The 12,527-nt window shown below is 45.9% G+C and overlaps 1 protein-coding gene across 16 annotated transcripts in view; it reads right to left on the reverse strand.

Moving 5' to 3' along the window:
- Positions 1-218: 218 nt before the first annotated feature.
- LDLRAD4 (low density lipoprotein receptor class A domain containing 4) overlaps positions 219-12,527 on the reverse strand; it is a 441,951-nt gene continuing 429,642 nt past the window's right edge. For 14 of the 16 annotated variants that reach the window (XM_045457534.1, XM_045457540.1, XM_045457547.1 and 11 more), the window contains 2 exons: positions 9,077-9,130; positions 219-7,569 (listed from right to left, as the gene is read on the reverse strand). In XM_045457534.1, the coding sequence (XP_045313490.1) occupies positions 7,039-7,569; positions 9,077-9,130 (585 nt within the window). In that variant the 3' untranslated portion in view covers positions 219-7,038. The remainder of the gene's footprint in view (positions 7,570-9,076; positions 9,131-12,527) is intronic. The other 2 variants (XM_045457543.1, XM_045457545.1) reach the window with 1 other exon arrangement.

Genomic DNA, 12,527 nt, shown 5'->3' on the forward strand with positions numbered 1-12,527 from the left:
TCCAATGCCAAGAAACTAAACCTCTGAGGCATCTGTCCCCTCCTCAGGCACCTGGGCTCCAGTGAAGCAGTTCTCAATGGCTTCTCCCATGATGAGACTTGAGGAAAATCCCTGAATGTTTCTCTGAGACCGGGTTTTAAAACACGTGTAGTTTTCTCCCCCCACACAATGTACTTTGTTTTTGAAAGATTACAAGAAAGAAAAATAGGAGACACATGTATATCACTGATTATTTTTAATGATTTTATGCTATGGTTTGACCACAGCACTAAGAACAAGCAGAAAAAGCTGATTTCATAACTAACAGCACTTAGAGCAACATCTTTAAAAGTATTGCAATTACAGACCTTAGGTCTAAGAACTACATCACCATTGCTCAGTTAAAAGAGGCAGATACACAACAGTTGGAAATATTTCTCTGTGTATAACTGGAAATTATTCTGAAAAGTAAGCACAAATAGCTGTTAAACACTTTAATGACTTCTGATTATCAGAGCTCACATGAACTACTGAAAAGTTCATATACAGTTTGTACTTTTTTAGTAGGCTGCTTTATAATAAAAATTAAATGAACTAAATGCTGTGAATAGTGTTTTACACGTTTTAAAATAGCTTTAAACTAGACAAATACAATTAGAAAATGTGATTTTTGAAAGCCATGAAATGAAAAATAGCAATATACTGACAAGCACATTAAAATAAACCAGTATCATTAACAGTAAAGTTTAAGCCTCAGTTCTGTAGAAAGGAAGCAATGGTGCGGTAACACACTTTAGTACCTCTGAGTCTAGAACATTCTCTGATGACACTCCTGCTCAACGGTTCTCCCAAGAGATGGAACCTGGAAGGGTGGAAGTGTTGCTCCTGACAGCAGTGAGCCTTGTCTCCTGATGCTGAACCAGAAGCACGAGGGGCCCCTGCAGGACACACAAGGGGCGCAGATGGTGGGGGCTGGACAGGACAGAGCACCCACGAGGTTAACTATCTTGTCATGCCCTTTCAGAACAGTGAGAGAAGGGCTGGTCTTTAGTCCTTCAGCATCAAGAGTTGCATTGTAGAGGTGTTTTCAGTTTAAGGATAATCGGTAATAATTTGCTTTCTGGAGGATAAGGGCATGATTCTCTTGTGTTTTCAAAATCAGAACATACACCACAGAGCAAATAAAAAACATGAAATTTATTATTCTGGTGACAGAATAGAGTGGAACTGTGGGTCAGATGGGCAAAACTTCACTGACTGCCTTTACGGACAACACCAGAAAGGATGTGCACACCCATGGTTCAGTGGTTTTAGCAAAAATGTGCTAGGCTTTTCTTTTTCTTTCTTTAGTATCAGGATATTTGAAAATAAATGCAGAGGTCCTAACAGAGGCTAACACTGAGCTGGAAGGATAGATGCTGCGTAAGAGGTGTGACAGAACATGCAACTGAAAACATAATCCCTAACCGCTGGCAAAACCTAGTTTGTCAAGATCACCACGAGACGCCAACAGGAATGGATAGAAGATTCTTCACTTGGCTGGCTGATAGCTAATTCTCTGCTAATGATAACCCAAAAGAAAACAAGTTTTTCTAAGAGTGGGGTCTTCTCCTAAGTGTTTTTGTTTTTCCTGAGATACTTTTTCCCTACAAACCCATTGGTTCATTGGCTCCATAGCTTCGGTTTGTCAAAGAAAAAGGCACAGAGAGACTAGGGACACAGATGGCCAACAAGGCCTCTGTACTGAACAAAGTCCTCTTCTGCAGCCTGATTTACTTAACCGGGACATAAGTTTTGCAATTTTAAGGACATGTGCACTTTTCTCTGGGGTTTGACATCTTCGTTATTCTACAACATAGTATCTTTTCATAAAACAAGTTGCAAAAATTTTTCTGTTACACTGGTCCAACTGAGCATCACTGAAGAGATTAAAATGAGAAGCATCTAATGGCAACCAAAAAGCTGTAGGATTTTTTTTTTTAAGGGTTTTCACAGCAAAGGTGCAACTCTCAATTGCTATACATATGCTGGTCATAAACAGTGGCTTGCTTGTTCAGACTTCTTTCCCTTGTGTTATAATATTGATATTTAATAGGAAAATAAACTACATAGACTTTTATCTGTATGCATCCATTTGCAAATTTCCTTACAAAAGAGGACAAAGCACATAGGCATTCACAAATTCTATGCCATTTCTGTTAAAATCGGTATCTATACATTATATTACAGTATTAACAATTTTTTTGTTCTACCCATTGGGTAGGATATGTGCATAATATATTCAAGTTATATACAGCACCTTACAAATAAAAACAGAAGACAGACAACTGAAAAAGCACCATTGTAAGTGAGGCACAACAAAGGTGGGAGCAGAGTGCGGCAGTGGGGGCTCAGTTCCTGGGTCTGCTGATGTCAGCACAAGACCCCGTGGGGGCTTCAAAGCGACTGGCATGCAGAGCTCTTTGGAACACCATGGGCGACATGACATGCGAGTAGTGCGTCGGGACCCCCACCACACTGCACACAGACAAGCACACGCAGAGGAAGGAAAGAGGATGAAAGGAAGGCAGCGCTTTCTTGGCAAGGCATTCGGCTCACACACACCAGCTTCCTGACGCAGCCGGCCTGGGAAGCAGCAGCAGCAACAGCAGCAAACAACTGTCTAACCCTGGCAGTAAATTACAAACTTAAACTATGCAAAAGATGCAGTACTTTGGGTAGGAAACTAACCTCAGCTGAAATCTTGGTTCCTGAAAACTGTAGGCTATGGTGAGGCAGGTATTTCGCACAGTCCGTCACTGACCTCTGACCAGGCTCTGGCAGCTGGCATCAGGGGAGCAGCGAAGCTGCTGAGACTAACTTTTGTGATCTGGGGTGAAAGCACTTTCTTCATCTGTGACTTGGATGGGCAACTGGTACCTACAGTGTTGCTCACACTAAGGAGGGGACACCCACCAGCCCGTCCCCCAGTCGTGTCATTTTATTTAGGTTCACCAAGGCCAAGGGGATCTGGGTGAACGTCAGCAGAACGAAGCCTGTGTCACGGCCATTCAGCGATGATTGGGGACACTGGCAGAGCGAGGAGGTGGGCTTGTGGGGGGGGGGGTTGCCTGGTGCCAAGCATGGGCATATGTCTTGCTTTAGTCACACAGACAAAATCAAAAAGTTAACAAAAACCAAGTGTCCTTCCCAGTTTTTTTTTTTTTTTTTCCTTTGCACACTGCTGAGCTTTGGGAATCTGAAGAAAAATGAAAGGGATACCAAACGACATGCAGTTAATGTTGCCGCTCTAAGCGGCAAGCCTCAAGCAGGGGCCCCAGCCCAGCAAACACAGCTGGAGCGTGCTGGGGAACAGCCCCCGGCCCTGCCTCCAAGGCCCCGACCCCAGGAACCTCCTACAGGCAATCCTTAGTCAGAAAAGCAACTGGATGGAAGGTGACTGAGCCTTGTCCAGGGGCAACTCTGCTTCCAAGGGGAAGGCTGCCATTTGACCAGATTCTAGGTCAGAACAGCTCTCTAGCAGCGCATGCATGTGAGCCTGTCCCATTCTTACAAAGTACAGGCAAAGAAGATCAATGAAGATATTCAGAAGCCCAAGACGGACACCGTCATCTGTGTGCCACATTCCTATGTGGGTGCTTCTGAAGGCCTGCCATCTGCCCCTGTGCTCTCCCAAGAGTTTGAGCTACAATCAGTGGATACAAATGTAGTCCTCATGACAAGTCTTCGTAAAGTTTCATTAGCTATGCTCTTCGGCTATCTTGAAATTTCTTGTGGGCTGGGTGTCCATATGCATATATGGTGGTGAAGATCAGAGGGCATGCTTGCCAAGCTCCTTTAACACTAAATTTTCGTCAGGTACACAAAGAATGGAGCAACTTTTACTTAAGTACATAATTTGTTTAGCAAAATCTCTTGTACTAAGGACAAGAACAGTAGACTTTCTGCAAAAGCAAATATACTCCTGAAAACTGTGTTCCTAGAAATGGGATTCAACATGCCTTGGGTTTCATGCTTCTGGAAGTCCCAAGACAATGGATGGGAACGTCACAGCAGGATGCCCGGGAGGACCCCTTCCCACCCACTGCTCCTTTGAACGATATAATTCTTTATTTTTAACACCCTACTGAAATAATAAACCTACCACAGATTGCCTAAATCTGGTTCCCAAGCCAGACCCTTGTGTCCCCCAAGCATGTGATCTTCTTGAACATTCACCCCCGTACAAGCTGCCTCCGCACGGCACCCCTTGACCTGCACAGAGCCAGTGAGGGGCAATGCTGTACAAACAGGGCGGTCACTTTCCAAGAAGCTATGGATCACCTTCTCCCCGTGGCAAAGGAAATTGACTATTAATTCAATTCACGACCTTGGCTTTTAAATTAATTCATTACAGAGGTCCAGCCTCAAGGACCATTAAGTCATGGTTTGATAGGGCTGTGTCTTTAAATAACTATTTAACTCAAAGGGCAATTCTCCAGGGTGGAAGAATGGGAAGAACCTCTTCTGAAAGATGATTAAAGTTATTTGAATTCAATAATTGCTTCGCCAATACTGTGGACATCTGCAAAACATTCATATACTTGCAAAGTGACTAAGGAATTTACCGGTTTCTGACCATAGCTCATTTCTTGTAGCAGGTAGAACAATAAGGATTGTGAAACCATTTTGAGCTAGAGCTATAGGGGTGGGGAGTTCACCCTTTATCAAAATTGCAGGTGAGGCTTAGAATGGTAACCAACCCTCCTCTTGCATCTGACAGGACACCTGATCCATAATTTACCCTGAGCCCCCATAGGTGCTGCCATCCCTCTACAGGGTGAGTCAAGGCTTCATGCCAAGGGGATGCCCAGCTGCCTTAAGTGCAGGCCTGTGACCCAGGCAGTGAGCTGAACTGCGGGAGCACCTGCAGCATGGGAGAGGCAGCCTCCAGGTCCAAGTCCAGGCTCCCAGCGATCTGCCCGATCTCAGAATCCCTGCAGCAACGCCCGGCACACACACTTTCAAATAAGGTCTGATGCCTGAGTTGCAACTGCTGCTCACATTTTCTCTCACTCTCCTTTTAAGAGTTTGACTAGTTCTGTGGATCTTAACTGTGGGAAATGGAGGAATCTAATAGAGATTCCAATCCTGAAAACAAAACAAAAACCAGCCACTTACTGACCAAGAGAAGCAACAGAAAGAAGCAGCCGACAGGACTTTTAGTTCAGAACATTCTCCAGCCCCCAGCCCACGGCACAAAGTCACCTCCCTGAGAAACCACCTTGGAGACCCACAAACAGACACGAACACACGTGTGCTGACGCAGCATTAAAACTGCGGAGATCAGAGTCACCAAGCCATCATTCCAGTCCATTCATTGTTCTACATGCATAGGCCAAAGGGGCCTGGCCAGCAGGGTCAGCAGTGGTGGACAAGCCCTCCAGGCTATGGCTGACAGACAGGCCAGATGGCAGCTTCCACAGAAGGAAGTTATCCATTCCACATGAGAGCGAATGTTTGTAAATATCAAGGATTTTAAAGCTAAGACTAACAATATTTAAAATTAGCTTTCTAGTTGCATTTTAACTGCATGTTGTGCTTTTTATCCTGTGCTCTTATGGTCATACCTCCCCCCGACCCCGCCCTGCACTATCTGGTAACTGTCCAGTTCTGGCCACCACCGCCCAAGGAAAGGAAACTCCCCTGGGAGCTGCGGTGGGTCCTGAACACCGCACTCCTTCGAGAGTGACATGCAACGGCTTGTTACTGTGCTCTGCACAATGTTGTTCTCTCTTTCACTCTCCAGGGGCTTCCTGCACACGGAGAAGCCACTGGTGGCATCCCTGGCACACTGAGGCCGGGCAGGCCACGCGGGAACCACTGCCTCTCGAGCACTGACCAGCTGTCTGGGCTTGAACTCAACTATCTGCTATCTAGAAAAGGAGAGAGACAACGGGAATACACTGAGAAGTCACGTATTTCAACAGTATTAAGAATAACCACCTTGCACTTTAAACAATTTATTGCATAAAATAATGTATGTGTCTGAGTATATTTCATGCTACAGTGAAAAAAACCCTCTAAATTACTGAAGAAACTGCACTGCTGGAGGACAGGGGCAGCACTGCATGATACTGGGTACATAAATGCAAGTGTCAGGTTCAAATGTAATAAAATATGCAGCCTAAGACTAGCAGAGTAACACAACACATCAGAAATGCTGGGATTTAGTATTTCCTCTCTTCCATCCAAAGGTCTCCAAACACTTCGGTGACGCACTGCTACATGACGCAGACTCTTGTCACACTGCCTTGGTTTCTGTAAGCTGGCATGTGTTAGGCTACAACCCCAAACATCTTTTCTCACGTGAGTATGGGGAACACTCCAGGTGCTCCTTGGGCCTAATAAGAATCCACAGGCGAGAAGACAACATACAGAACTCCACACAGAACAGTTCCCTCGTATATAAACATTTAGATAGTGCAACTTTCAAAAACACATCATCACAACACAAATTAGCTCCTTGCGCTCATCTAACTTCTTCACGTTATACCTTGGCACACAAAACGGGAATTCTGAATCATATTTTTAAAACAAAATAAAAGTTCCACACCTTGGGAGAAAAAGCAAACTGGCCAATACTTCCCCGTGATAATATATAATAATGCATCCTTCTTTATCAATTGATTATAAACCAGGCCATTCTGGCCTCTTTCTCTGCAAAGTCTCCTTTCATAATTAAATAAATCAAATACCTCTGTGGGTTTTATTTCATGATATCTTCAAAGCATCCCTTTCTCTGTGTTCCCATGCCCGCCCTTTGCCAAAACCAGCCCCCGTCCTGATGCCTGTCCCCAAATAAACACTGTTTGCGGTCAGACCGGATGGAAGTTTGTATTATTTCAGTCTAGTCTGCATGCAATTCCCCTGAAAGGAATCAGAAACAAAGACCATGTTTGCACATTTGGTTTTACTTCGTTGTAGCACGTGAAACGGAACAACACTGTGCCTGGGAGCGGAGGCAATGAGGCCCTCATCCCTCCTTGGCTTCTGCCTCCTCCAGTGCACGTCAGAGGGTCAGACGAGGTTCCCAGGCTTCCTGTCCTTGCCCTGGATGGGCAGCACTGTGCCCCCTGAGCTGTCCTGCTGAAACGGCAGTCTGCTCCCCCTGTGTGCGCTGCTGTGCTGGTGATGGAAGAAAGAGGCGCCAGGGTAGTGGCCCATCACCTCACTGTAGGTCGGGGGCGGCCCCTCCATCCTCCCGTTACTGCTGCAGGTGCTGGCACTTATGCCCGAGTTGCTACTCGGTGGACACGGGCCCCCACTGTACACAGAAATGTCTATCAAATCGCTGTCGAATATGGTTCGGTTGGGCGGGGCCCTCACAGATTCTCGGTTGAGTTCCCTCTGCTGTTCAGGGTCCCTGAGCTGCAGGGCGCAGGGCCCCTGGTAAGGAGGCGGCTCCTCCCCATCGGATAGGGAGATGGTGGGAGGAAGGTCGATCTCGTGCTGCACGTAGGGGTAGGTGGGCTGGAAGCGGCTGAACCGGTCCCTCTGGATGAAGGATGGGGCAGTAAACCTGTCCCTGGACCGCGGGGCATACATGATCTGCAAGGGAAGAGGAAAGGGTTGAAGACATTCGTGACACAATAGTGATCACGAATGGGATGGTATCAAGGAAAGTCATGCTTGATCTTGATCTATGTTCTCAGCAGTTTGAAGACTTTCCAAACAGTCCTCAAAACAGGAAACAACAGGAAAAGACTATTTCAGGGGAAAAAAAAAAAAAGTAGTTTTCTTATTCCTCGTGACCTACAACATCACCTGGGCAAACTATGGTTTATCTAGCATGGTTTCACTGTGGAGAACTGTGGTTAACTGAGAATTTGGGTTTAATGGGAGTTGCTGTGTATGCCGTGTATACATTTTCTGATGGTTCCTTTAGAATATGACAGCAATTTCCAGAGTGCAGTAAACAGTAACAGAGTGGAAAGCGCTGTTGGGAACGGGATGGGAGGGGAGGCGCTCCAGGACTGCCCACCAGGTGACTGGGTCCGGGCCCTACCCCTTCACCTGGAGTGAGGGGACTGGGCCGCCCCTCTCACCTGTGGCTCAGAAGAGTGGGGCATAAGTTCAATTGCACGCAATGGTACTTGCAGCAGGTATAAGGCATTGGGTCTATGTATGAAATACTATAGAGCATGTTACTCTATCAATTACTTAAGAAAATACAGAACACATGACTCCTTTTTCTTTCTGATTTCTAGGCTTTTCTAGTTGTTTCATTCTGAATAAAAGTTTCCTGATATTTTTAGTAATTGACATGAAAAATATTCTGTACTCCAAAGTAAATATGATTACAGATTTGTTTTCCCAAAATGAAGCCAGGTACTGGACTTCTTACATAATCCTCACGCTTCTTCCACCATCCAAATTTCTTCTAGAGGAAAGACACAGATATATGTCTCCACTGATTTCTCTCACACCATATTTTTAACTTATAGGCAAAAAAATATGTTATTTTAAAAATCATATTCGTTTTTCTAATGTGTATTTATTTATTTATTTTTTTGAGAGAGAGAGAGAGAGAGTGCGCAAGCAGGAGAAGGGCAGAGACGGGGAGGACAGAGGATCCAAAGCAGGCTCTGTGCTGACAGTAGCAAGCCTGACCCGGAGCTCAAACTCACAAATCGCGAGATCATGACCTGGGACGGAGTTGGACGCTTAACTGACTGAGCCAGCCAGGTACCTCTAAAAGTCATATTATTAAATTGGGAGATGTATTTATAAACTATACCCACATCTGCCAAGCCTCATTATTAGCAGCTTATGGGATCATGTAAAGATCAGTGATTCTCAACTTGGTTTCTATAAGGAGCAAAGATAATCCCTAGGACATTCTAGGGAAAAACTCCTCCCCACCTTTTTAACCAAGGTTCCAGCATATGCCTTCAGTGAAATGTGTTCTTTCTTAATCTGTGCTGTAATACACTTAGCCCTTCCACCAATTTTGTTGCAATGGTTTATTCCTGTCCTCCCCTCCCTTCCCCTCTGCACACACGGGTGCAGCAGCCACCTCCTGCTGCCTGCCCCCAACCCTTCCCCAAATCCTTACCTCTGAGGCCCCTGGCCGAGGCCCGGAGCTGTCTGAAGGCCACAGGCGCCCTTCCTGGCAGGGGTGGGGGGGGGGGGTGGGCAAGAAACATCACAAGAAAATCATTAGTTTCATACAACAGCACTCAAAATCAAGGGATCACATTCCTCTTTCGATAGCAGCACACCTGTTTAGTTTTTTTTTTTTTTTTAACATTTATTTATTTTTGAGACAGAGAGACAGAGCATGAATGGGAGAGGGGCAGAGAGAGAGGGAGACACAGAATCGGAAGCAGGCTCCAGGCTCTGAGCCATCGGCCCAGAGCCTGACATGGGGCTCGAACTCACGGACCGCGAGATCGTGACCTGAGCTGAAGTCGGACGCTTAACCGACTGAGCCACCCAGGCGCCCCAGCACACCTGTTTAGAACATGGAATGACCCTTAAAGAACTGGTCCTTTTTCACACCTAACATCTAAAACAGAGAATTGTGACCACAAGGAAAAGTTAGGAGGTTTGGTCTTAGCCACAATAGATTTTAAAATAGATCTGAAGTCAGGGTGCCTGGGTGGCTCAGTTGGTTAAGTGTCCAACTTCGGCCCAAGTCATGATACCCACAGTTTGTGGGTCTGTGCTGACAGCTCAGAGCCTGGAATCTGCTTGGATTCTGTGTCTCCCTCTCCCTCTGCCACTCCCCTGCTCATGCTCGGTCTTTCTCTCTCAAAAATAAATAAACACTAACAAAAAATTCAAATAATAATAATAAAATAGTTCTGAAGTCAAATATGTGCCAAACTATACAGCTGTATTTTTGCAATACATTCAAAATGTCCTCACGGTCACATTCAATCACCACTTGGATCTGCGTAGGGTCTGGGTGAATCTAAGCTCTTATGTGGAGGCCAACCCCCCATGCAGATGTGCACTAACTGCCTTGGTCCAAGCACCAGACATGCCCTTGTGAACTGCAACCAGCTTTGACCTAAGCAGCAGCAGGAGTAGAAGAAAAGCACTACCCAGCCACACAGCGGGTTGGCTTTCACACTGAAAACTGAGTTTCCAAAGCCCAAATGCCCTTCAAGTGTCTTCTGGTGAATTTATTCTGTAGCCCATATGTTCACACAGGCAGATTTAACTTGACATCTAGTTGTTTAGTATCTTTTTCAAAAATGTTTGATCAGACTGACAAGGTGACAAGCAAACAGATATTATTAAGGGTTATTTCTAACACCACAGACTTGTTTAGAAGGCATTTTGATATATTATCCCTTTTGAACCCAAATTGTTGGCTATTAGCAAGTGTCTCCTGGGCTATTTATTAGCTTAAGGCCTATTACTGTAATAAAGAGAATAAGAACACTTGGCTTGGCAGTGAGGGTAGAGGAGGGAGATGCCTATACTTCTGGATTCCTAGGAATATGCATTTAAGACCCTGTGCCATCACTGAGCCTCCTGAAGTCTTAAAAATGCCCACATGTAGACCTGTGAGGTAAAACATCTCTAAGTCTTCAGATGCAAAGGCCAACCCTCTCTAACTCCCTTTTGTAGGCCTGAATTCTAATTCAAACACTCCCTTCGCAGCTAAACGTGTGTTTGTCCAGTACATACAACCTGTTCCTAAGATACCCGCAGGACATCATGGAATCAGTGGCAAAAATATGATCAGGCCCAGCTGTGTTTAGAGGAAGTTGGGGCTTAGGGTCTGACGATAAAATTATGTAATGGACCATTATGGCTCTGGCATGACGACAGGTGACAACCCCAAGTCGAATCTAATAACGTAGCTGAGACACACCCAGGCGCAGGCAGCTTGCACTGCACTTCAGAGCACAGGTTCCTCTGGATCGAAGCAAAACAATCAGTATGGCTTTGGGTGGTTGTGGTCACTCTCATATTGAAACCAGCATAAAAAGTAATCCTCGGAGATAATTTCTACAACTCGTAATTCTGCCCTAGCTCCTTTTCCTGTCCTTTAGATGAGCTCAGTGCCAGTCCTGCTCCTGTGCACTGGTCCCCGCCCCGATCCTGAGAACTGGCACCACGCGACAGCGAAAGCAGCAGATTAGAGCACAGTGCGCAGCATAAGGGCCAGAACCACGGCACCATGTGAAACGGGAGGCACATGATCCAGAAGTAGGGGCTTGCACATTTTCTGAAAATGGAAATAGCCATCCTCAATGGCTTCATTTGCCTAAAAATGAGCAAAACTGGGAAACTGCCCAGAAGAGACCAAACCTTGCGCACACTCAAACTTCTGTTCACCAAATTCACACCTGCCTCCTTGTCACCAATTTGACTTGGCGCTTTGTGGTTTCCTGTCCCCGGGCCTCCTAGCAGCACTGGGGCCTCTCTTGCTAACTTCAGGGACATCCTCCCTTCCTGCGGCACCTGACCTCTATGGCCACACTGCTTGATCCCTGGGGGTGCCTCCAGCTCTGCATTTGGTAAAATGTTGGGAGTTCCTCAGAGCCCCGCCTGGGGCCCCTCTCCTCTAGCAGTCTCTCTGGGCCACTCCCTCCCTCCCCAGCCCCACTGTGGGCGTCTCCTGGATACCCACAGAATGCCAGCACTGATCTGTCTGAAGTGGAGCTCATAAGCTCCTCCCCAAACCTCACATTCCTCTGCTGAGGAGGTTATCAGCACTTACCGTGCCCCTGGCCCCCAGTCCACCCCCCTCGTTGCCATCATTAATATTTTAATAATCACACGACTTATTTATTCACTAACAACTCCCTGCCCCCACAATTATTCACTTTTACGGGACACGTATTTTTCAGGCCTTTGACCCACATGGTGTACAGGAGATCACTAAAACTATGAGATCTACAAGATGCTATTATGGTAGAAATGGTTAGGATCAACAGCCCAGAAAGCTTCCAGTTCTGTGCTGGTACCTGGAGAATCCAGACCCAGAAGATGGCCAGGATTCTAGAAAGACTGGATCCCACTGGATCTCAGCCGACCTAATGGTTAGCAACTTGCCTCACTCAGACCTCATGCCATTAAGTTGCTCTGGCCACTCCCCTCCGGGCTGTCTCATGCTGGCCATCGCCAGACTGTCCTCAGTAGCACTAACTCTCACACTGTTGGCCTTGCTGATTCTTGCCCCGAGGGTGAGGTGAAGTTCTTGGACTATGATCTGACCCCAGACCAGTGTCTTCCAAGGGCCCTGTACTATCTTTTCAGATAGCTATGGCCAATTGAACTCAAAGATATGGGCCCTCTTGTCTAGACTGCTCTGTTTCTTCATCTCCAAAACACTAGTCGTGACATTTTCAGGGAGAAGGAGCTCATCATACAGTTGGCATCTGCTCAAATGGCAGTATTTCTGGATCTTCATTATGGAACCAATGTTTATCTCAACAATGAAGGCTCTAATGTTCTTGGCCAATGCTTGTATCTTTACATGGTGTTATACTTGGAATAAGCTGTCAAATAAGATAATTCTTAAAATAGTTCATAGAAATTTGAGC

This window comes from Leopardus geoffroyi, chromosome D3 (genome assembly GCF_018350155.1).
Source record: "Leopardus geoffroyi isolate Oge1 chromosome D3, O.geoffroyi_Oge1_pat1.0, whole genome shotgun sequence".
Classification (NCBI taxonomy): Eukaryota; Metazoa; Chordata; class Mammalia; order Carnivora; family Felidae; genus Leopardus; species Leopardus geoffroyi.